The sequence below is a fragment of the Egretta garzetta genome, unplaced genomic scaffold (assembly GCF_000687185.1).
Source record: "Egretta garzetta isolate BGI_Z169 unplaced genomic scaffold, ASM68718v1 scaffold598, whole genome shotgun sequence".
In the NCBI taxonomy this organism is placed as follows: Eukaryota; Metazoa; Chordata; class Aves; order Pelecaniformes; family Ardeidae; genus Egretta; species Egretta garzetta.
This window is the reverse complement of record NW_009260621.1, coordinates 265,315-286,979: the sequence shown is the minus strand read 5'-3', so window position 1 is coordinate 286,979 and position 21,665 is coordinate 265,315. Positions and strand designations below refer to the sequence as shown.

Here is a 21,665-nt window from a genome sequence, read left to right as displayed (position 1 = left end):
AGGAATCTCCTTGAAGTCAAAGAGGTGTGGGCAACACCAACAGACTGAGAGCCTCAAAGGCAGCTAAGGCCTCACCAAAATCATGCAGAACTTGTTTCGTGCACCCAAAATGGATCTTTTTCACAGACACAAAGAGCTACTCTGTTTGCCTCTGTGCTGGGCTAGAGATGAGAGGAAGAAAGAGCAGTTGGCTTTTTAGGTATTCAGCCCTTGAAGTGCTGGAAAGGACTAGAATATGCTTCAGAAATTGGGGAAAGGTTTCTACTGTCCATTTTTAAAAGCATGAATCTGTCTGCAAAACACCAACAGCTTGAAATGGCCAGGTAAACCGACCCAGGACCTCCTCACTTCCCTTTAGTTGTGAAGGTTCGGGGACAGAGACATCCTGAAATGGACTTTCTTCCTTGAAAATTAAAGAACACGTTCCTACCTAATTGTGTGATTCCAGGAACTGACTCCAAGAAAAACACGCAACCAATGCAAGACTCATGATACAATCATGGCAACCCCGTCACCCGGCCCTGGCATTTTGAAGGCCGTTCAGAGAAGTTCACATTCAACTCCCCTCTGAGCACCTTGGAAATACCAGTTGCAGAGGAGGCTCCATACTCTTCCTGTCTCTCACCAGCCTTCCCGAGATGGACTGATGAACTCGGTGAAGCCCTCCTCGATCTGGAGCATAGCACCGCCTAAAGTGTGGCCCTTCTCTAAATGAAAGAAAAAGCCCCATTTCCTCAGTTAGCATCTCCAGACAGCCTCAGAGAACGAGGGAAAGCTGTGCCAGCTGCTGTCAGCTGGGACACTCCAGTCCAGGTGGCACTTTTCCACTGGTGGCACCAGTCACAACTCCGCTGAGACACAATTTCAGACAAGATCTTTGGCAGTGCCTGTGCGATAAACCTGCCAGCTTCCACGGCTTTGCTGAGACAGGGAATAACACATAGAATGGATATGAACCCCAACTGCTTCCCATGCCCTGCCTCGGCTCTGCCAGGCTCACACCTATGAAGACCAGGAAAGCCCCTTGTAGCCCCCACTGGTAGCTGGGAATTGCCGACTGTGCGAGACAGGCTTGGTCGGATACAGGTGATTTCTACCTTTCAAGCCCAACCAGCCTGTAATAACAATAGACGTAAAAGAAAATCCGGGGTGCATTCTCAGGATGTGATGAAGTGTTCACGTAGTTTGTCTGCAGAGAGACTACAGCAGTACCAGCCCCTCTCTGCTATTCGCCCTCTGCTGATTCATCCCTGCTCGAAAGGACGGCAGTGATGCTGCCCTTGCTCTTTTCGGAGGGACTTGGAGGGACCGTGAGGAACTCGTGCTGTCTTTGGTATGTCTGGTTAGGAAACGTTTTACCTGCGAATTTAAGATCTACTTAAAGTCATAAATCATCACCGTGACCCAGGATGCACAGACCAGATGTTTTCCACTCCAGCTCATCTGCCCAGCTTCCAGGAGCAGACTGGAGGCAGCCACACCACCCAGATTTGCCACATCATTATTTGGCAGCTGGTTTAATTGCAGCGCATGAAATTGAGAATACCACACGGGTGACAACGGAGCACTCCTCTCTTGCTGTGGCAGTAGTCCTGCAACATAAGCAAGGTCTCGCCTACTGAAGACTGGTGTGCCCAATCTCAGGTTCACCCAGCAGCACTGGCTCCGTCACCTCCGCAGACCAACACAGCAGGACACGGACGCTGGACCAGGCTCCTTGATGAGCTCCTCAAGCCAAGCAACACGAAGGGTAGGATCCCTTGCAGCCTCCTTTATTTTGCTGGAAGAAAATAAAACCTCTAGGACACTCCCCAGAACTGGCATTACTTCCACCTCCAACAAACGCACAGACAAAACCCTAGTTTGAGTCAACCTAGATTTCCCAGGGCGGTGACAGACAAGCCAGCCTCCAAGAGGAAGCCACCCGAAACCAACACCGGGGAGGGAACGCAGCCCAAGGGACACAGCAGGTCTTGCACAGCTGGAGAAAAGGGCTGGAAACTAGAGCCAAGAGAAACAGTCAGAGCAGGAACCACAACCAGACCTGCTCCAGGCCATCCTCACACAGCATGCTTGGCAGGCAAAAGAAGGCATCTTCCCCCAAACATCTCGCCCCTATGCCCCACTCATGCCCAACCCTCACCCTCCTGAATGGAGCTGCTGCCTCCCCGACAGCTGTATTCTCCTCCTTTTCCCCAAATTTCTGTTGGATTTTACTGGGGAAGAGGGAGGAAGGCACAGGGCTGGGGCTATGGGCTTTCTTTGCTCCAGTTTCCAGACCTCTCAGGGTGCCTTTCCCTCCCCCATAGGACCCACTTCCCAGAGAGCATCCTATGCTTTCAAACTCTATTATATCTCGTCTGCATTCCTGCCCCCTCCTCTCCTTCCTGTACGCTGAAGAGAGCCGCTGGTGTTCAGCAGCTCCCCACTGGCTCCTTTTCTTCTCAGGGCTGTGTTAATGAGAGCTTGGACATTGCAGAAGCCCTTGTGCTAGGCAGGGCGCAGCGATGTCTGGAGCAGAGTCAACATTTCAAGTGCTCCGGCGCTCTGCCAGGCATTTTAGGACGTGGGATGGCTGAAGCTGGCACCACCTCCCTAGGCGGGCACCTGGGAGCGGGTGGCACCCGGGAAGGGAGGCACCAAAACATTCCCAACTCAATCCAGCGTGCTGTCGAGAAGGCAGCTGCCTGCCATTGCCCAACCCGAGAGTTTCACCAGGTCCATGGGTGAAACGGCTGTCGAAGGCAACCGCACTCTGAGGGTTCTGGGATGAGTTGCACAAACACTGTAGAAAGTTGGTGCCGAAGTTAAGCAATATAAACTTGCAGATGAGGAAATTAGAGCCTTCATCAAGCTGATTACTGGGCATCCTGGGCAAGGACAGGGGTAGCAATGCAGCAGTTTGCTGTGTCACTCACCAGAGCGGCCGTGGCAGCGTTCCCACCGCTTGAGCTGTTTTAGAGGGAAGCCAGTTCTTCAGCCACAGAAGCACAGATCAATTTTTTTTCAACGTGAAACGCACTCTAAGCCACTTCCAGGGATGGATGCTGACGGCTGCAAGTAGATCACTGTCCAAAAACACAGGACTCATGGAGCAAAATCGCTGCAGGGTGAGGAAAGCAGTGACATGGATGCTCTCCCGCTGCTCAGTAATGAGAGCACAGAGGCTGCAGCACCATTTTGTCTCGGCCCTTTGGACATCAAACGACCCACTGCCACACTTTGGCCAGTTCAACTCCCCTGCGACGTGCTTCTCCCTGTACGAGGGTTGCGGAGAGCGCTCTCTGCGTGCTCCGCTGAGGACAAGTCCTACCGCACGCTGGCACCACGTGAGTACAGCAAAGCTGCTTCCATAATGGAAATCGGAGTGCAGCAAGTCCTCCTCCGGGATGAGGTACCTCTGCTAAGGCAAAGCAAAGAGCAAACAACTGCTCAGCACAGCACAAAGCCCTTGCAACAGTTTTGTTCACACAGGTCCCCCCCCATCCCGTTTGATGCATATGCCTCTTCTCCCAGGTAGAGAAGGGTAGTGAGGAGTAGACAGCACCCTCCAAGCTGGAAAGACCAATACTGGGTTTTGTAGACATCTGTAGTAAATGGAAAGCAAAGCCTTTTCTGCTGGGCTGCACGGTAACAAATGGCATGAAAATGCAGCCGAGGCACAGGAGCAGCAGCAGCTGTGTGCACCGAGGAGGCTCGACAAACAGGCTTGGCCTTACACATTTCACGCCGCCACTTGTTCGCCACGCGCCCGCACGCCTGTGGTTTGGCACCACGACTGTTCAGCGACTCTTACAGAGCTCCGGGACCTTTCATATGTTAAAGCAGGGATGGAGGTTTGGTTTTTTTTTTGGTTTGGTTTTTTTTTTTTTTTTCCTGGAAAGGAAACAGCAAAGATTTAGGAAAGTTCCACCGATACATAAAGTTTCCAGGGAATGATGTTTTACCCCTCAGTGCAGAAGTGATCAGTGCTGGCAACAGCAGCTGTAACAATTAGGAGCCTAACTGAGGGATTCAAAAATAGGGCCAAGGCTCTGAAGAATTTAATTCCAAGACTGTTGTTTAGCATAAAAAATAGCTCCCCCCCCCCGCCCCGTTTTATTTAAAATAGGCTTTAAAAACTCATGGTTTAAACACATGCAAGGATTAGTATTTCTGCCGCAGATCATGCGGCACACTTCTGCAATGGTTACGCAATGCTATTTTCTGGTTTTGCTTTTATCAACACTTGGCTTTAACAATAAGGAAATTCTAACAATATTATGATTATAATTAAGGCAACTCTAATGGGATTTTGTGGACTGTGATTGGCATCCCAAGTACAGCATCAGACAGAAAGGGGAACGTACAAGGGGCGAATCTCCAGGACACCTTCAGAATTAGCAACCATTTGGGTAATTATAAAGCTCCATTTTATAAAGAACGAGGAAACAAGATTAATTTATAAATCACTTTATTTACAGATTTTGTTCTCTTAAAGTACATTTCAGTTACCAAAGATATTTACACTGGTGTACACAGGGACCACCCTGGTTATTTTACAGTTCTTAATTACAAAAAAAAAAAAAAAACCAACAAAAACCAAACCCCTCCAACATCCTTGGGTCTGTCTACTGTGCAAAGCTGCTCTGGATGTGAACACTAGCTGAAACTGGCCCAAAAACCAAGTTACCAGGTTATTTACACAAACACAGTAAATGTGTTTCTTTTCAGCATCTCCACAACACAGTACGCAGGGAGACTGAGCCTCCCAAAGGCGGCTTTGCAAATGTATATCAAAAGGCTCTGCAAAGTCAAGGAAAAAACTAGTAAATGCAAGTTAATTACAGTATTCCTCTTTCATCTGTATATATTTTTGCATTTAATGTTTAAATTACAAATAAGTTCAATAGTTTCCTTTTCTCCATTTCAGTTGATTTGTAAACATGTCAGATGCACTAAATACCTTATAAGATTCAACTGTTTCTCTGCTGAAAAGTACTTTATTTTCCTAATGTTCTTAAGGTAGCAAAGGGATATGAAAGTCGGAACTGCACGCAGCTCCTCGCAGAATAGTCACTTAAAAGGTCTCTATCACTGTGCTACTGAAGATCTTCTGCAGGTACACACTTATTCAAGTATTGCAAAAAAACTAAGGCCACTTTTTCAAGAAAGGGAAGTGAACAAGACAGGATTTTTCAATCCCTCGTTCCACCTTGTGAGCAACAAGCCTTTTCTGAAAGGCAGAATTCCACAGCTCGGCTCAGGGAGCATCCTGCTGTGAGAGAGGTACTCGCTCCTTGTCCTCACAAGCCTGGGCTTTCCCACCTGGCACCGAGACTCTTCTGAAGAGGGAACCGCATCTCCCCAGCGATGACAGCCACTGCCCCGAACAGCTTATGGGTCTCAGAAAAATGTCTCAGCCTTGAATCTTCTAACATGGTTGCACCAAGATAACCAGGACCCAGAAATACCATCTTGTTCTTATAACGGGAAGGTTGAGGAGAGGAGAGAAATAAAGAATTCAGCCTCTGTTTGTGAGACTCCAGGAGTCCCCACACCTCCTTGTTACCAGCCACGACCCAGACAGACCATTGCTTCATCGCAGTAAGCATCAGTCCACAAGTACTCAACACACTCAAGGTTTTGAGTATACACTCAACGCAAAGTAACTCAACACACCTGAGGTATTGAGAAGATAATTCACGTATGTTCAAATCTTTTTAGGGTTGCTCCTAGCAAGGACTTCTACCAAAAATAAACAGTGATGTTTGCAAAGGAATAAAGCCATTACCTTAGACACAGCTTCCTTCTGCCCAAACAGCTGTAAAACCAGCTACTACTTCTGTTGAGGGTACTAAACTAGTGCTATTCAAGCCAGCAAGACAACAGGCATACAATCGCCAACAGTCCCTGGTACCTTGGCAGGCCAACTGTACAACCTTCTCCCTGCTGGTGGACAGACCAGAAAAGCCACGCCAGCCCCACAGAAGAGCTGAAAAGCCTCGGGGATGCAGGGCAACCGTCTCAACACTGGCCACGGTACGCAGAGGACAGAAACTAACTTTGTTTCTCTGATACTCCAGCCACAAACCTACGCTGCAGGTGTCTGCCTTCTTTCCATAACTGCTACCTATAAAAATAGCAACCCTCGCTATTGAAGAAGATACACCCAGGAAAGGGAATCTGAGGCGGTGACCCATTCAGTGACACTATGCTGGTTAAATGCAGCAGCTTTAGTTTGCTTCTATCTTAAGCATTCGAGAGTTTCCTGGTTCAGCATCATGACATTTTACGTGAGCAAATGAATCACTTGGGGAGAAAGAAGCTGAACAATGCTTCACCAAGACCATCTGACTTCCAGCCAGCCAGAAGGGCCACTACTGCAGGACAGACACGTATATGCCTGCTGGAGGTGTTCTGATACACCATGACCACCTCCTTGTTCCTCCACTCGTTAAGCTTCCATGAATATGGCTCACCATTAACTCACAAGCGAGGTGCTGGCAATACTACATCTGAGAATTTGCATGGACTTCTGACAAATCCAACATTTCCCAGTGCTGTCCCTGAAGAATTACCAGCTGTGTGTCATTGTGCAAAATGCAAATATTCCAATGATAGCTTTCCAAAAAAAAAAAAAAAAGTGGAAAAGAGAAAATAAAATGGAACAGTAGCAGAGGTATGTATAGCAGGAAGCCCAAGAACCAAGCAGATGAATAAAACTGTAGAGATCTCCCCGCCACGCCTATTGTGGGCTGCAGCATCTTTGGGGCACCTCTGAGGACTTCAAAGTGTCTTTCTGCACTCCAGTGTGTCTGGAGAATGTGACTCTCCTCTGGGTCTTGTCCCAGGTTAGCAAACAGGGACATCCACTATTAAGGCATCAGCATTCGACCCCAGATTGTCTGTGTTCCTCCAAGAAAAACACAAGAATGGGAGGGACAGGTTAGGAATGAACACTCAGCAGAAGGGTGCTGCAGTCGAACCCAGCGCTGAATCGACCACTAACAGGTGCCCATGGCCTAGAAGTTCTGGGAAAGGAAGGAAATAGATGGAGCAGGGAAGTTTCACATCATTTTTCAGCTCAATCCCCTCAACTCTCCATTATCTCTGAAACCAGGTGCGGTGAAGGTCCATTCCTAGTCCTACCTTTGCTTCCCACTCCTGGTCACTGAGGTTTAGTTCTTCTTACCTCCCTGCCATGTATCTGTCTCAAAAAGCTGGAGGTTTTGTGCGAAGAATACGGGGCTCTGGAAGTTTCCAGAACAGATGCTTTCTGAAGTTTGGCTGTCTCAAAACATAAGACAGTGCAGTCAACTGCACAGGACACTCTCCTATACCCCACTTAATAAATTATCTGAAAATAAATAAAAAACCCACAAGCACAAAACATGCAGACAGTCGAGCACCGGACACTGCTTTCTTTGGTGAATACACTCTGTTCTCTAAATTGTTCAAGTAACGGCTTCTCCGATTAGGTGACAGTAAGGGAGGAAGCTGAGGGATTGAAGGCCAAACTTTTGTGAGGAAACGTTTTCCACTCCTGCATGTCTCGTGCCTGAGAAAAACCTGAGTATCTGGGAGCAGCTGGTGCTCCAGGAAGAGAAGTGCTACACGGTAGGAGGAAAGTTGTCCACAGGCTCATCTTTCACACTTGACACTAGGCGGCCTTTATCTTGCTCCACCTCGGGACTGAAGCAAGTCACATAGGAAAAGCAGCAAGAATTCTTTACTTGAATGCAGAAAGCAACGTCATCTAATTTCCCTGGACTGGCTGGCACCATACTTGGTACCGTATCACAGAAGAAACATGAAAACCAGCTTCACAGAGAAGGGAATTAAACAGGCTCTGGAGCAGAAGAAACTGATGCACATTGTAGGGGCTGCAGGAGAAGAGGTGTTAAGATTTTAACACTGTTCAGTACGGTAAGTCTCCATTTATGACTAAAACCTGACCAAACCGTTTCTTCTCCAAATTACTCACATTTCTAAAATCAAGTTGAGTACTGATGGCTGACAGCCATTCCAGCAAAGCAGCCAATATCCCGACTTAACCCAACCCTTTCAGAGCACAAGCTGAACAATTCAAAGTGCCAGGCTGGGGCCCGAGACAGCTGCTGATAGTTATGTGGCATAACTGCATTGGCACACGAACAGTCTTGAGCACTCCACAATACAGCCTCGAGTGAGTGGGTGATCAGCTTGTTCCAAACAGTAAGTCCGGTGCAAGGTCTCTAGTGGCAGCAGATGCAAATTCAGGTTCTGAACTGCCTTTAAACCCCAGGCATGGAAGTCCAGCAGCAGCGCTTGCAGGGTGGAGAGTACGTCGGGAGTCAGAAAGGCCCGTGACTCAGTGGTTACGCAGCTCTAAGTTTATTTTCAGCACTGTCAGACAAGCAGCAACCTTCGCTGTTTCTCATTTATCTGGTTCAGTACGTCGACAGTGTCTCTGATTAAGGCCTCGAAGATCCCGTCTGCCAACTGCATCTTTACACACAGTTCATCCTCGTCGTAGTTCACCCACTGCGCTTCTTCCTCGTGAAGTTCCTGCACCTTGGAGGTTAGAAAGGAAAAGGCAAAACAAACATTACAATTCCGTTGCTCTAGGATAATATCCCCCGCAAAGTTCCAGAAAGAGTCCAAAACAGTGCGCATCTGCCAACAACGTATCTGTCTTTGTAAGAGATTACAGGAAACGCTTGGCATAGCAAAATGAACACAGATCTATTTGAACCAGGCTTATTTCACTGTGTGAATGTTTTCTACCTTTCACTGTAGTATCCATTTTAAAGGTTTTCATATTCCTGCACAAGTTTGTCACTTGAAAGAGCTCAGCTAATGGGATATTCTTGGCCAACAGCAGAAGCTCCATTAAAACAGTCCCTAATTGTGTATTTGCAAGAAGCTGATTCCATGCAGCTTAAACTGGTAAGAAACCACGCAAAGACCTTGAACAGGGGAAGGAGAAAAAGAAGAGGCTTTACTGCAGTTCAGCTTATTTGAATAAGAATTAGAAAACCTAAAGGAAATAGCTAATTATTCCAATTCTGTACAGGAAGACAAAATGCTGGCATGTGTTGTACAATAGTACAACTCGTTTGCACAGAATACTCCATGCTTCACTGGATTTGACAGCATTATTACAAATGGAATTTTGTACCATTACACCGAAAAGAGTAACTCAAAGAGTATTTATTTCATTCTATTCCTAAATTGTTGACAAGCAAAATCCTGGTTTACTGGTCACTGGCAAATAGGCGTTTTAGTAAGTCAGAAATATATAATTTCATTCAGCAAATCAAGTCTTATCGAGAGTCTCTCCAAACTGGGATCTCTAGTTAAACTTATTAAAAATTTGTCTAAGTTACTACTTCAGTATTACAGATACAGCCTAACAAAGCTCAAACTTTTGAGAAAAGAGAGTGGGTGCAAACATCACTCATTTAAAACGACAAAGAAAACCTGCTGAAAGCTCTCCCTCTGCTCAGCTTCAGCAGAAAGCTCCTCTGACCGTAAGTCCTACACTAAACTCAAAACACATTTACATTGTCCACATAGACAAGTGGGCCAGACACCTAGAGACTGCCAAAATAAGGTTAAAACATACTGAAAATACACTAAATCTACTAATCAATATGTAATAGTGTCTTTATCTAAAGAGAGTACAAGAACTATAGCCCCAACACCCTCTCTCCCTCCCCTCTGTTGCCTGAAGCTAAACCGCCCAGAAACTTCTCCATTTTGAAGGTGACAGCTGCTGTAGCATAATGATGATTCAATAACCCCAACGCAGTGTGAAGCGCAAGAACAGGCTGCTCTGGGAACCGGCACGGCTTCAGGGTTTGTAGCCATTCATACGGCTTCAGTTACACATGGGGCTTCACTCTGACAGCTCCTTTCTCCCTCTCTTAAGAGAGCCTGGGGAGAGGGACAGGGATCTTATGGTGCAAACAGCTTTGGAGGAGTCCTGCTTACAAATCTCTGGCTACCACAGCAAGTGCTCCTCTTGTTTCCCATATGGCTGTCAGAGACAAGGTGTTAATGGTTTCATTATGCTTCTTACTAGTAAGGAAGAAGCAACAATATTGGCAATCAAACTTTGAACAAGTGGCGTAGGTGAAAAATAATTTAAATTGAATGCTAACAAGTGGCAGATAATTGGGTGTAAATTTGTGTGGGGGCGAATGTCTGAAACAGACTTCTGAACTGTCTCTCAAGCAGAAGCTTGCTGCCTGCAACCGGTATGTGCTGGCTATAAATTTTGATAAACCCTGGACTAAACAATAGCAGCATGTCCCAAGTACTCCCATCAATAAAGAGACATAAGACAGAAGCACCAATGTGGAGGCTGATCATGTGTTGTGTATCTGCATCACAGACTATTCAGATGAGGAAAAGCAAGAGATAGGGGTCATGAAAAGAAGAGGTGCTGCCAAAAAGAAGGGTTCCCAAAAAGCAGAAGCAGTCTGGGAAAGAAAACAGGGGCCCCAAAGGGAGAAGGTGAAGATCCTGGCTGGAGAAAAGACCCTGGAAATGGGGGAAGACCCTGGAGATGAAGGAAGTGGATGGAGACAAACGCTGGCGGACACTCAGGGACCTTGACTGATGACAGCCAAGACTGTTAACTGGGACCAGCTGCACAATACCAACTCATGAGATTTTTCTGCCCGACCCTCACAGGCCATCAGCGATCTCACTGGGAAGAAGGGGAACTTAACACTGGGATTGGGGGAAAGAAAGTGAGTGAAACAATCAAGCAGGTTAAAAGCCCTGATCTCACTGGCCCTTAAACAAACCCCAACATCCAGATCCACACCAAGCTGCTGTTTTTTTCTGTTTCACCTGCAATAACATGATGAGGCAGTTACTTTACTGTGCTCCAGGAGAAAAAACCAAACCAAACCAAAAGAAGATTCCTGGGATAAAAAAATGCAAGTAAACGGGAGAGAACAAGGTAACTTGATCCAGGCAGAGAAAGGCTGGATGTTAAATGGCAGTAGAAAGATCAAGAAAGAAAGACAGTATCAGTGATTAATTTTCTCTTGCCTCTGTCATTCCCTCTTTCTCAGAGGCACAGTGCACAATTTCCTTTGGCATTAGGAAGACTTCCTCGAGTATACTTTTGGAAAACTAAGAGAATATGCAATTTGCAGCTGCAGGCAAGTCTTGTTTATAGTGTATTCAGAACACGTGTGGAAACCGCCGTGCTGCTTTGCAGCCCTAGCTGCAGACATCTGAGCCAAGCCAGTTGCGACTGCTTTGTCTGGGAAACGTTTGATCCATTTGTTGCATTATTACAAACTGCTTCTAAGCAATAGAGACAGTTTGCTTATATTTGGTGACTATCATGGCTTTCATGGAAGTGGGCACTGTCTTCCGTACATGCACAGCGTTTTAAGTTCTTGCATATTCCCATGACAGAAGTAAAACTTCACATGTTTGGTACCAGGAAGTAAGCCCTCTATGCCAGAGAGAAACTCAGGAAAAAAACAGTTTTAAGGAAACCGCATTCCATCTTACAGGAAAGGATAAATACTGACACAATGCAGAAGGCTGCGTAGTATGGTTCTTGTGTGCTTTGTTGGGGTTTTTTTTTAAACACTCAAAGAAAGAAGGGGGCATGCACACAAAAGAAAAATCAGAATATAATGAGGTAGCATGATCCTGCTGGCCATCTAATAAATGTCACAGTACCCAAAAAACAACACTTAAAAGAATATAAACTGAAGGGAATTTTGGGAACTAAATTAGTAAGTTTCAATTTCTGAAGGTTCCCAATTCAAAACCACAAATATCTGCAAAATAAATTACACTTAAGGCATAACTAGTTCATCTGGAGACTGAAAAGTATAGAAATCCAGAAATAAATTACTGCCTTGGAAGAATGCCAGTAGGAGGAAGGCAGACAGGTGCATTCTCACAGCCCTTCACTCTCAGAGAGCCTGGAAATCTCATGATGCATGACTGTGCATTCAAGCAGGCTTCAATTCTCTCCTTACTGTTGCACTCCCCTCGGGTTTAGATCTCGGGCACCACAGAAGTGCGCTTTCCAATTAAGCCAGCTTGATAGAACAGCTTTGCTTTGTTGCAGAGTTCAAAACTGCATGGAGAGAAACATTCTAGCCATTAAGTCAACAGGTCAGAAGAGATCAAGTGCTTTTCAGCACTCTGTTGGCAGGCTTCTCAGGTGCGAAAGCTAAACACACAGGTTTGGCACTACCATGTGAGCTTTGCTTTGTCAATCTCTGGACAAAAGGGAAGGGGGGGTGGCAGGGAAAGCAATGGAAGAATTTCTGCAAACAGATCAGCACAGGAGTTCTGGCTAAAGACCCAAGTGAGAAAAAAAAAAAAAAAAAAGTAGTGGAAACAGCCTATTGTTAGCACCTGAACTTAAATAAGGAGATATGAGAGTTCTTGCTGTAGTTTAAAAAGAGGTTTTGAAAAGCACAGGCAGCCCTGATGTACCAAAATGCAGCACCTAGGTCTCTGTGTCCATTTGAAATTCTCCCACAGAGCACAGGCAGCATATACATGGTAATGGTGGCAACACCAAGGGACACAAGGAGAAGAAATCAAACACTTAATCACTCCTTTAACTTGATTTTAAACAAAGTAGCTTTTCGTAAACTTGAACCTCCTCCACCTGTTTACTAAAAGCCAAGATCTGCTGTAAATGTTAATAACTAGAGCAACTATCCAGCAGACCAGAGATGTCTCTTAAGAAATCCCAGTACAAATGCTTTCTGAGGACAAAGATCCCTGATCAAAGTTAACAGTGCTGCAAAAAAGGAGAAGAGGAAGATGGTTGTCACTGGCAGAAAAAGATGGCTAACTATATTGGTGTCAATGCTGGGAAAGTGCAGACGAAAGTGAAAATTCAACTAAAGATGCAGTGGCTGGGGGAAGTAGCAAAGATCAAGGCAGAGCAAGGAGCTGAAGGACAGGAATCCATCCTGTTCTCCCCTTAATTCCCAGCAGATGTGATGGCTGACTGCTGTCACACACAGGACCCAAGCATCACAGAAAGCACCAGTGCAGCGCAGGCTGCTTCTACTGCTGTGCCTCTTCCCCACAAGGCTGAACCTTTGGTGGAGACAAGAACCACTAGGAATTGGGTTTATAGTTTTTAGGATGATAAACCCAGAAGGACACATCCAGGGATAATCAGGGAGAGATTAAGCTGGGCAGAATAGCTTGGCACTTGCTTTTGTGCCTTCAGAAGAAATAAAAGGGAATTCAGCAAACAGACATACCTCCTGGTTTTAAAGCCACCCAACCATCCAGGCAGATGATGCCACCATTTGACAGCTGTTAGTAATATGCTGGAGAAGGTATACAACAGAACCTCTTTCCTCTGTATCAAAAACCCTCTCACCCTTAGTCATGCCTGGCTCCTGGGTCAGACAGCATTGCACAGTCAGATGTGTTCAATCCTCTCAAAGTCACTCAAAATACATAGTTGTCTCAACAGAAAACTATCAAAGGATGTTTTCATTTGAATGTTAGTTTTACTTGAAGGGGAAATGAAGAAACTGGGAAGGACCTGTGCTCAAACTTTAAATGCAAATAACAAACGCCTAAGAATGTTTACCTCTGCTTTACAAAGATCATGTTTTATTTAACAGTCTTTGTCTTTATAAGCAGCAAAAGAATGTGGAGAATCAAACAGCTCATATATGTACTCACATGACATCTCCTGCACATTGCAGGAGGTATATATTGGCTAAATCTTCACAAAAACTTGAACAAAGCATTTTCCATTGTGATTTCTACTAAAGAAGCTTCTACAGCACCTTAACCCACCTTCTCTTTCAGGAAATTTCTGTGTTGTATGTCCTGAATATACTTCAAACAAAATTTGGAAAACTCCAAAACTGACCTTTCTGTTTAGGGCTACACCATGAGTTACTAGTGGATAGGCAGTAGACCTTGCACAGACCTGTATATCCACTTATGACCTTGGACTTGCATTATCACAGAACTCATGACCTTAAGCACAAGTAGAAGGCTGAGTAGGAGACAGAGAAAACTATCCAGATACTTCATGTTTTATAGAGGTTTTAATAAAACAAGGTAAGAGAAATTGAACACTATCTCCTTGGGTTTTCAGTTAGATGTTTCTCTGACAGCGTCTCACATTACAGTATAAATTTGTTAGCAATGCCACTGAGACTACCTTATTCCTAAAGCATGGCATGCTGCAGTCTTCACAGAGTTATTCCCAGTCTTCTGCTAAAATTTTATTACCATATTCTTGTGAGAACAAAATAAAATTAAACGCATTATTTATTAAGCCAAGCTTGTCAGAGCTCCATTAATCTTTGATGCCTGGGGCTGCATGTAAATCACAGACCAGATCATCTGAACTTCAAACTTGTTCCACCTAAAGCACTTTGGATGCCTTCAACTAGAATATTTTTTTCCAGTCAGGAATCTTTCTTTCCAGGCATGGTTCAAAGAAATTAGGAAATTGGTACACAACAGTTGCACTATTAGTTATCTCAGGGATCTAAACATAAGACTTTTTTGTGCATGCTTTAGCAGCCTCCGTATCCCAGAAACAAGTATATCCCAGAATCAAGCATACTAGGATATGCAGATCCTATACATAGATATTCTATTTACATACAATTAAAATTAAATCCCTGAGAAAAAGCTTGCGTTGGAAACCTTCCACTGATGGGCAATTAAAAGACCACACGACCCATGACTCGAAGTTACTTATATGTGCGCGTGTGTGGAATCAATTTCAGGTATAATTAAGTGAAGCACAGTGTTAATGAGGACTCATATTCCCAAGCAGAACCTTCACTTTCATTATAGCCAATAAAGATGTTAATCATCCTGCGATACAAGCCAACAAGTAACTTTCAAAAACCAGTACACAGCCAGACATGCTCTATCTTTATGCAGTTTTAACCCTGAACTGGGTCTGCCCTAGTGGCAGCTGCATTCACTACTTTATGACAAGCACTACAGGAGCAGAAGTCTTACTCATTGCTTAGCTTTGAGAAAACACTGAGCTGTGGGTACCATCTGGCAGGCTGGTTACCTTGTACTAAGGATTATTGTGTCTCATACTGTCTCTTCGAAGTCTTTGCTGTGCTGACCAGATTCAACAGAAAGGTTGCAAATCTGGTCTATTAAGTCCTCACTATCACTGTCTCCAATTAAACAACATTACCTCAAAATAAAACCATTTAAAATTAAAAGTAAGAAGAAAAACCCTTCCCAAAGAAGTTTACCCTCCTTTCAGTCAAATATTTAAATGTTTCCTCCTGTAAATTCATGCTTTAAACTTTTGGGAGTGGGCAAATTTATATTCCAGTCAAATCAGTAGGCATGAACAGAGAATCACTGCAGTCACCTTACTTCACTGGCACTGGACTTCTGTTTTTGTCAATAGGGTGCTCTCTAAAATTAAACACCTTTTATCAAGACCTCATGCACACTTTATATTCTTTAAACAGCATGATCAAATACTGAAAAATGCAATCATATGTCACACTTCAGTCTGGTGGACAGTATCTAACATGATTGCTTATCTTCATCCACTGACCAGTATATGATCCACTCGGTCTCGTTTCTTCCGCCCAAATTTCATCATCTTCTGCCAGTCTGTTTTGTGATTAGGCTCCTTCCTCAGGCTGAACAACTTCAGTACTTCAGCTGCAATAAAGCTCTACAGAACAGTAAAGGTGAGATTTACCACATTTAGGCTAAGAAATGAAATGTGTGCACGAAGTACCTACTCTAAAAAGTCACATTACAGAATGCATAACAGCATTCTGTTTAGCTAAGAGACATACACTGTATGCAAGAAAGTTACAGTGAAAGTCTCTGAAGCAGCATGACACAGACAGAACAGTAATTAAATCTAGAAGTGGGGAAAAAAAAAGAAAAGATACCCACTGCTGTAGCTGTAAAAATCTTGAGAACAGAAACTTTCAATTAAACAGTACAGCAAACAAGGGATTATGATAATCCATTTTATGGGAGAATATTAAAGAAAAGCACGGTGAGAGTTTGATGTCCTTGTCCTGTGCCTCTGCTCTCCCCTGTCACATGCTTTTGAAAGTCTTCTCAACTAACAGAATGATCTATATATTATTTTGTCTTTTTTTGACTGTTAACATGCTGGATCTTCAGCAGGTTAATCAAAATACAGTCAAACACACACCTCCTCCCCCCCAGTTTCAGAAGAATCAGGACAGGTGGAAGTCTTAATTTGTGTCCTGATGTGTTGTATGGAAGGTTCTTTGTTGAGTGCTTTCAGGGAGACAGTTTTTTTTCCAAATGTACAGCTCTGCAAGTTTAACCTAGGTCCAATCAGGCTCTAGCTTTTTGGTTTTTTCATTCTTTCTTGAGCACTACCACCAGTAACAGACTTCCTCTGGCTTGCTAAATACAACAATGCCCTCACCAGTCAAATTTTGGGTGCCTCTGGGCAACTCCTGCTGTCCTCAGTGAGGTTGGCACAGGTGTGTCTGAGAAAAAAAATCCAGCTCATCCCATTTGGCCCAACCCTACCATTGGATCCATACCAATATACCCATACAGAGTTCCACTAAAATCTGCTAAAGCAGCAGTCTGTCAGCATACCAATTTTACAAGACCAAGGTCATCCTGGCAGTTCTGCACAGTGGACAAAAGTTTAAAAGCAACCAGTACCAGCCAAAAGGACAGGGACGCAACTCTGTTGAGTAAAAAAGGACCATTTTGACAAACTCCCTTTCAGGTTTGTAATCTCATTTCTCTTCTCAGCTTATTTCTTGCTGGATACACCTGTTATGATCTTTTAACACTCAGGCAAGTGCCAGTACAGTAGTTTTCATCTCACTTTCTATGCATGACAAAGATTTCTTCCCACCTTGATTTCATCCAGATCATTTGGATCTTTTACTCGGCGAAAGTAAGCAGATGTGATCCTACATGGTTTCATCCAAATAGGCTGATTTAGATTAGGATCCTCAGCAAAGATTTCCCCAAAGATCTCTCTTGTTAAATCAAATACCACCTTAATAAAGAAAGAAATAAAAGTTAAGGCTTCTGTCGTTCATGCTAAACATTCAAAGGGCAAGAACAAAATGCCTGAAGACTGTACCTTTTGATAAACCTGCTTGTTTATCGTGTCTGTGTCCTGCTCTTTGAGGGTACTCCTAAGATCTGTATGAAAGCTGAAACTTTGAAGATCACGACCCAGTTCTTTCAGTTTCCAGAGTTCCTCAGCTGCTGCATGCACCATACCTTCCACCTCCACTGCAGTATGAGGGACTGCCAAAGGCTCCTCACACAGCTTTGTTGGCACTTTCAGTGGTTCTACCTTGGGCAACACTGCTGGTTCCTCAGCTTGCTTCTGCTGGACCTTACGGGAACTCAGGCCATAGTCCTCATCAAACCAGTCTTGATCATCTCCCAGCACACTAAGGAGCTCCCGACTGAGCTCCAGCTCTGCCAGTCTCTTGGCAAGCTCTTCCTGACCGCTGGCACCAAATACTGGACTCTCCTGTGAATTAAGAGCCACAGAGTAAATATAAAAGTGGCATTACACTGGTGTCTTAACTCAACTTACATTTTTAAATGCTCTACTGATGTAACTGGCAATATATGCACAAATACTTAGAAAAATAATAAACATCCCACAGTAAAATTAGAAATGTTTTGATTTTGAAAACCTGGGGTTTCTACCACTCATGGTAAATGCTTTCAGAGAGTTCCTACAGAGCTTAAAATACTGTGCATCCTGCCTGCCGTCTGTCCTAATGTTTAACTGTTTATGAAAGGCTGAGTAGTTTAAAAACTGATAATGTGACATACAACTTTTCACTTCACTTATCAGCAGTCTCAGATCTAAATCAACAGCCGAAAAGCTTTTAGCAGCTGATGGCTGTTTTAGTGACTGAGCAGTGCTCACACTGGTGAAATGGGCTGAAGCTTTCTGTGATGATAATATATTGAGATCAATGGCAAAGCAGACAGGTTTACTGGGATTTTCAGCAGAAAGGCCAAGTCCTCTATCTGTATCATTAATGGTTGTTCTGAGGAAGCTTGAACTTCCACTATTCATGATATATTAGTTCAGTGGATAGAGCAGTCTGACATCTTAATAACCTCCACAGCAACTAATTATGTTTCAAGATGATTATTTCACATCAAGAATAGACAGAGGTAAGCTTACAGTCTATTGTATTTTGCCATTTTTAGAATAAAAACTGAGGGTAAGGATTAAATACAAATGGAACATGTAAGCAGAATGTAACCTAAATGAAGTATTTTTCACTTCCATGTGCCAAAATGTGTCTTTCAGCCTGCAGGGCTACCAAAATGAGCTGTCAACTGGGATACACAAGAATACACATGTAAAAGACATACATACTTATGGGCAATCTCCACATCACCAAACAGAACCTGGGAGAAAACAAACTGGTGCCACACAGCATTCCTAAGATTCAATCATCATCAGTCAAAGGAACAATCAACTCTTAAGATCAGTGCAAGATATCTGTTACTTACTGGTCTGGGACACATGTCTGGAGAGGAAAGTTCTTCTCGTTCATCTTCCAAATCGGAACTTAGAAAAAAGTTATTCAGTCCGTCAGAAATCTGCTTTTCTACCTGCTGGGATGGGGTACCGGATTCCTCCTTCACATCACAGAGCTCCTGGTTGCTGAGCTGGATTTTCTCATTCCTGACCTTCTTTATTTGCTGTAACTGATTGACTGTGTCTTTCACAAAATCTCTAAGTAGGCTGTCTGTCAGCAAACTGACCTTTTCCAGTTGGTCTTTTGACTTTTCTTCCTCTCTAAGTGGTAGTCTAAGCTGGGCTTCTAACTGGTTCTTTTCTTTTGTCAGCAAATCCAGAAGTGGAGTTGCAGGCTTCTCCACAACTCCAGGAGAGAGATCATCTAACTTTTCAGCACATTCTTCCCCCAGTGTCTTCTGCCTCTCCAGTTTTTCAGAAAGGAAATCTGAGATGTCATCCAACTGAACAGTGGAAATCTCATCCACATCACCAGAAATGAGAGAAGCAAAACTGGTCTCCTTTACAGCATGCTTCAGATAATCCACCACTGACTGTTCTTGGGCAGTTGATTCAGTAGCTACAGAAATCTTTATGCTGTTCGCTTTGGAAGATGACTCTTCATCAACCCTTTCCCCAGCTGAGGCTTCCAAAACAGCTGTGTCTGCAGGAGCTTTATCCTGGGAATAGTTCTCTGTTGCATCTCTGCTCTGTGGTTCATCTTCCTTGCTAGGTTTAGAACTTCCTTTGTCTTTCTGCTCTGCTTTGTGTTGCTTCTCCAGTCTATCATCGAAGAATGAGTCTTCATCCTTATTTGTGTCTAAATGGCTATCAATACTTTCCATAATGTGAGAGATTTTTTGAGGAGGAGCAAAAATACCATGCTTTTCTTTGCAGTCAAAATATGTAATACCATCATAAGTTCCATTATTGTTCCCTTCAGGTTTATCCAACTCTACGCCAGCCCAAAACCCTTTGGCAAACTTAGTCAGACCTTTGAATCTCAATGTTCCGGGTTGGACTTTACTCACAAGTACTCTATCACCAATGTTGAAATTTGGCAAACTATCTGTTTCTTCTGTGATCAAAATAGAGGCCCAGAGTGGTGATTCGGTACGGGCCTGTTCTTGCTCCACATCTCTGCGTTCAGTATTTTTTATGAGTTCTGTTGGGGACTTAAGTTCTAATAACCTCTCTGAATGCATGCTGCCAGAGAGAGACAGGGACCTGTCACTGAGGTATTCACTGATTTCGCCATCACTGCCAAGGCTGGTGGATCTACTTCTGGTGGTTTGTGTGTGCTGTGACTGCTCTGTCAGTGACTGACCATCCCCATTTGGAGAGAGAAGAGATGCTTCAAAGTCCTCTTTGTAACATCCCCCAGGAAGCGTTTCTTCAACTGCTGTTAGTTTTCTGGAAGAGGATCCTTCAAAGTCTTCAAGGTATGATGGCTCCTTTTGACTGAAGAGTTGTTCTGAAAGCAGATAACTTTTTTCCTCTGCTGATTTGCTCAGTTTGCAAGACGACTCTTCTACACTTGGGCCGGTTACAGCATCTTTATCTGCCAGTCTCTGTTCTAAGATTTCTTCTGTACCATGAAGACTTTCCACAGCAAACCCAAAGAGTTCCTTCTGAGAGTGTTCGTCTTCAGAACAGAGGATTTTCTTTGGAAGTGTGTCCAGTGAACTCTCCTGTTCTTTATCTAATGTCAACAAGACATCAGAACTCTCCAAAGGCTTAACATGAGAACCTTCAATCTCATATTCCTCGGACTTTACGTATTCCAAGTCTTCCTGTATCTCAGACTTATGACTGTAGGCAGTCTCATCATTGGATGCATTTACCACATTGTTCATTGACCCATGGTATATCCTGCTAGTGTCTTTCACATCTTTGAGAAGAGATGATGAGGGTACATTATCTAAGGAATCACCAGATCCTACTCTGGAACTCCTTGGTGACATTAAAATAGAGGAAGATGTTCCAGAAGGTTCTGCATGAACATCTGTCACAGCCACCTTCTTGGTGTGCACAGACACAGATCGCTCAGCTCTTGATAACACAGCATCTTGAAGGAAAATAAAAGTGAATTACAGCAGATCATATAGCCTGCATTGTTTTACTGAAAACTGCAACCATAGGCAATAAAATTAACATCAAGGTTTCTATGCTAAAAGAAGATACAAACTGGTGCCTTGGAAACATATTTCTAGCTGTCCTATGAACATGAGCAACATTCTTTCAGTTCTAGGGTTCTAATGCCTTCTTTCCAACTCTGTTTGTTGTACCAGTATTTCATAACACTGTACAATGATGAGCCCAAGGAAAGGGCTCAGTTACTTATTTGCAAGCTGCAAAACCAACCAAGATTAGAATGGTAGATAACGATTGACAGCAAAACATTGTGAAGTATCTCAAAACCGCCCTATTCCTAAATGTTTATTCCTAAAGCCTTCATTATTTTTGGTTTCCTTACTTTCCTCAAGCCATAAAGGAACATGAAACAAAAGAAAGGACACAGGTTGTCATGTAATTACGGTTCACACAAACCTCAGCAAGAGTAAAACTAAATACTGAATATACAAGAAACAGCAAAAGCTGAAGCCTACTAAATACAAATAGTAAAAAATATAGCTTGATCTTTATGGTTTTACAAAGTCTGCATGCTCTCTTAAAACCTCTTCCTGAATCAAGAAGGAGAAGATCAAAGAAGTTTAAAACAGTCAGTCTTCAAGATCTTCAACTGCAGCAAAGATTCTTCCAGTCACATACCTGCATGTTCTGAAATGGATTCCAAAGACGCTCTGGATCGCTCTGATTCAGCCAGTGATTTCCAGTTTTTAGCTGTCTCAGGTCTAAAGTTGAAAAATCAAATTGCATGAATCATGGTTACACCAGAGTGTTGGGTTTTGGGTTTTTTATTTTAATAGATAAAAATGGAAATACAAGCATCTGTTATACTACCACACCAATGATAACAAACAGTTTGGTTTGTCAACATATTGTGACCTTAGAAAACAGGAATGGGGACAGAGAGGAGACTTTGGCAAGCCCTGCAAAGTAATTCTCTAGAAGAGTAATCAAACTAACCTTTTTTGCAGTCAAAAAAGAGAAAAAGAAAAGAACTTTTTTGTTTTACCTGAACTCGCTAAAATTGCACCAT

The 21,665-nt window shown here is 43.6% G+C and overlaps 1 protein-coding gene across 9 annotated transcripts in view; it reads right to left on the bottom strand.

The window, feature by feature from the left end:
* Positions 1-4,468: 4,468 nt before the first annotated feature.
* The window catches only part of CEP350 (centrosomal protein 350), an 85,064-nt gene continuing 67,867 nt past the window's right edge, over positions 4,469-21,665 (bottom strand). For all 9 annotated transcript variants that reach the window (XM_035900789.1, XM_035900788.1, XM_035900793.1 and 6 more), the window contains 6 exons: positions 21,275-21,357; positions 18,496-20,570; positions 17,087-17,488; positions 16,853-16,999; positions 15,542-15,664; positions 4,469-8,535 (listed from right to left, as the gene is read on the bottom strand). In XM_035900789.1, coding sequence (XP_035756682.1) covers positions 8,371-8,535; positions 15,542-15,664; positions 16,853-16,999; positions 17,087-17,488; positions 18,496-20,570; positions 21,275-21,357 — 2,995 coding nt within the window. In that variant the 3' untranslated portion in view covers positions 4,469-8,370. The remainder of the gene's footprint in view (positions 8,536-15,541; positions 15,665-16,852; positions 17,000-17,086; positions 17,489-18,495; positions 20,571-21,274; positions 21,358-21,665) is intronic.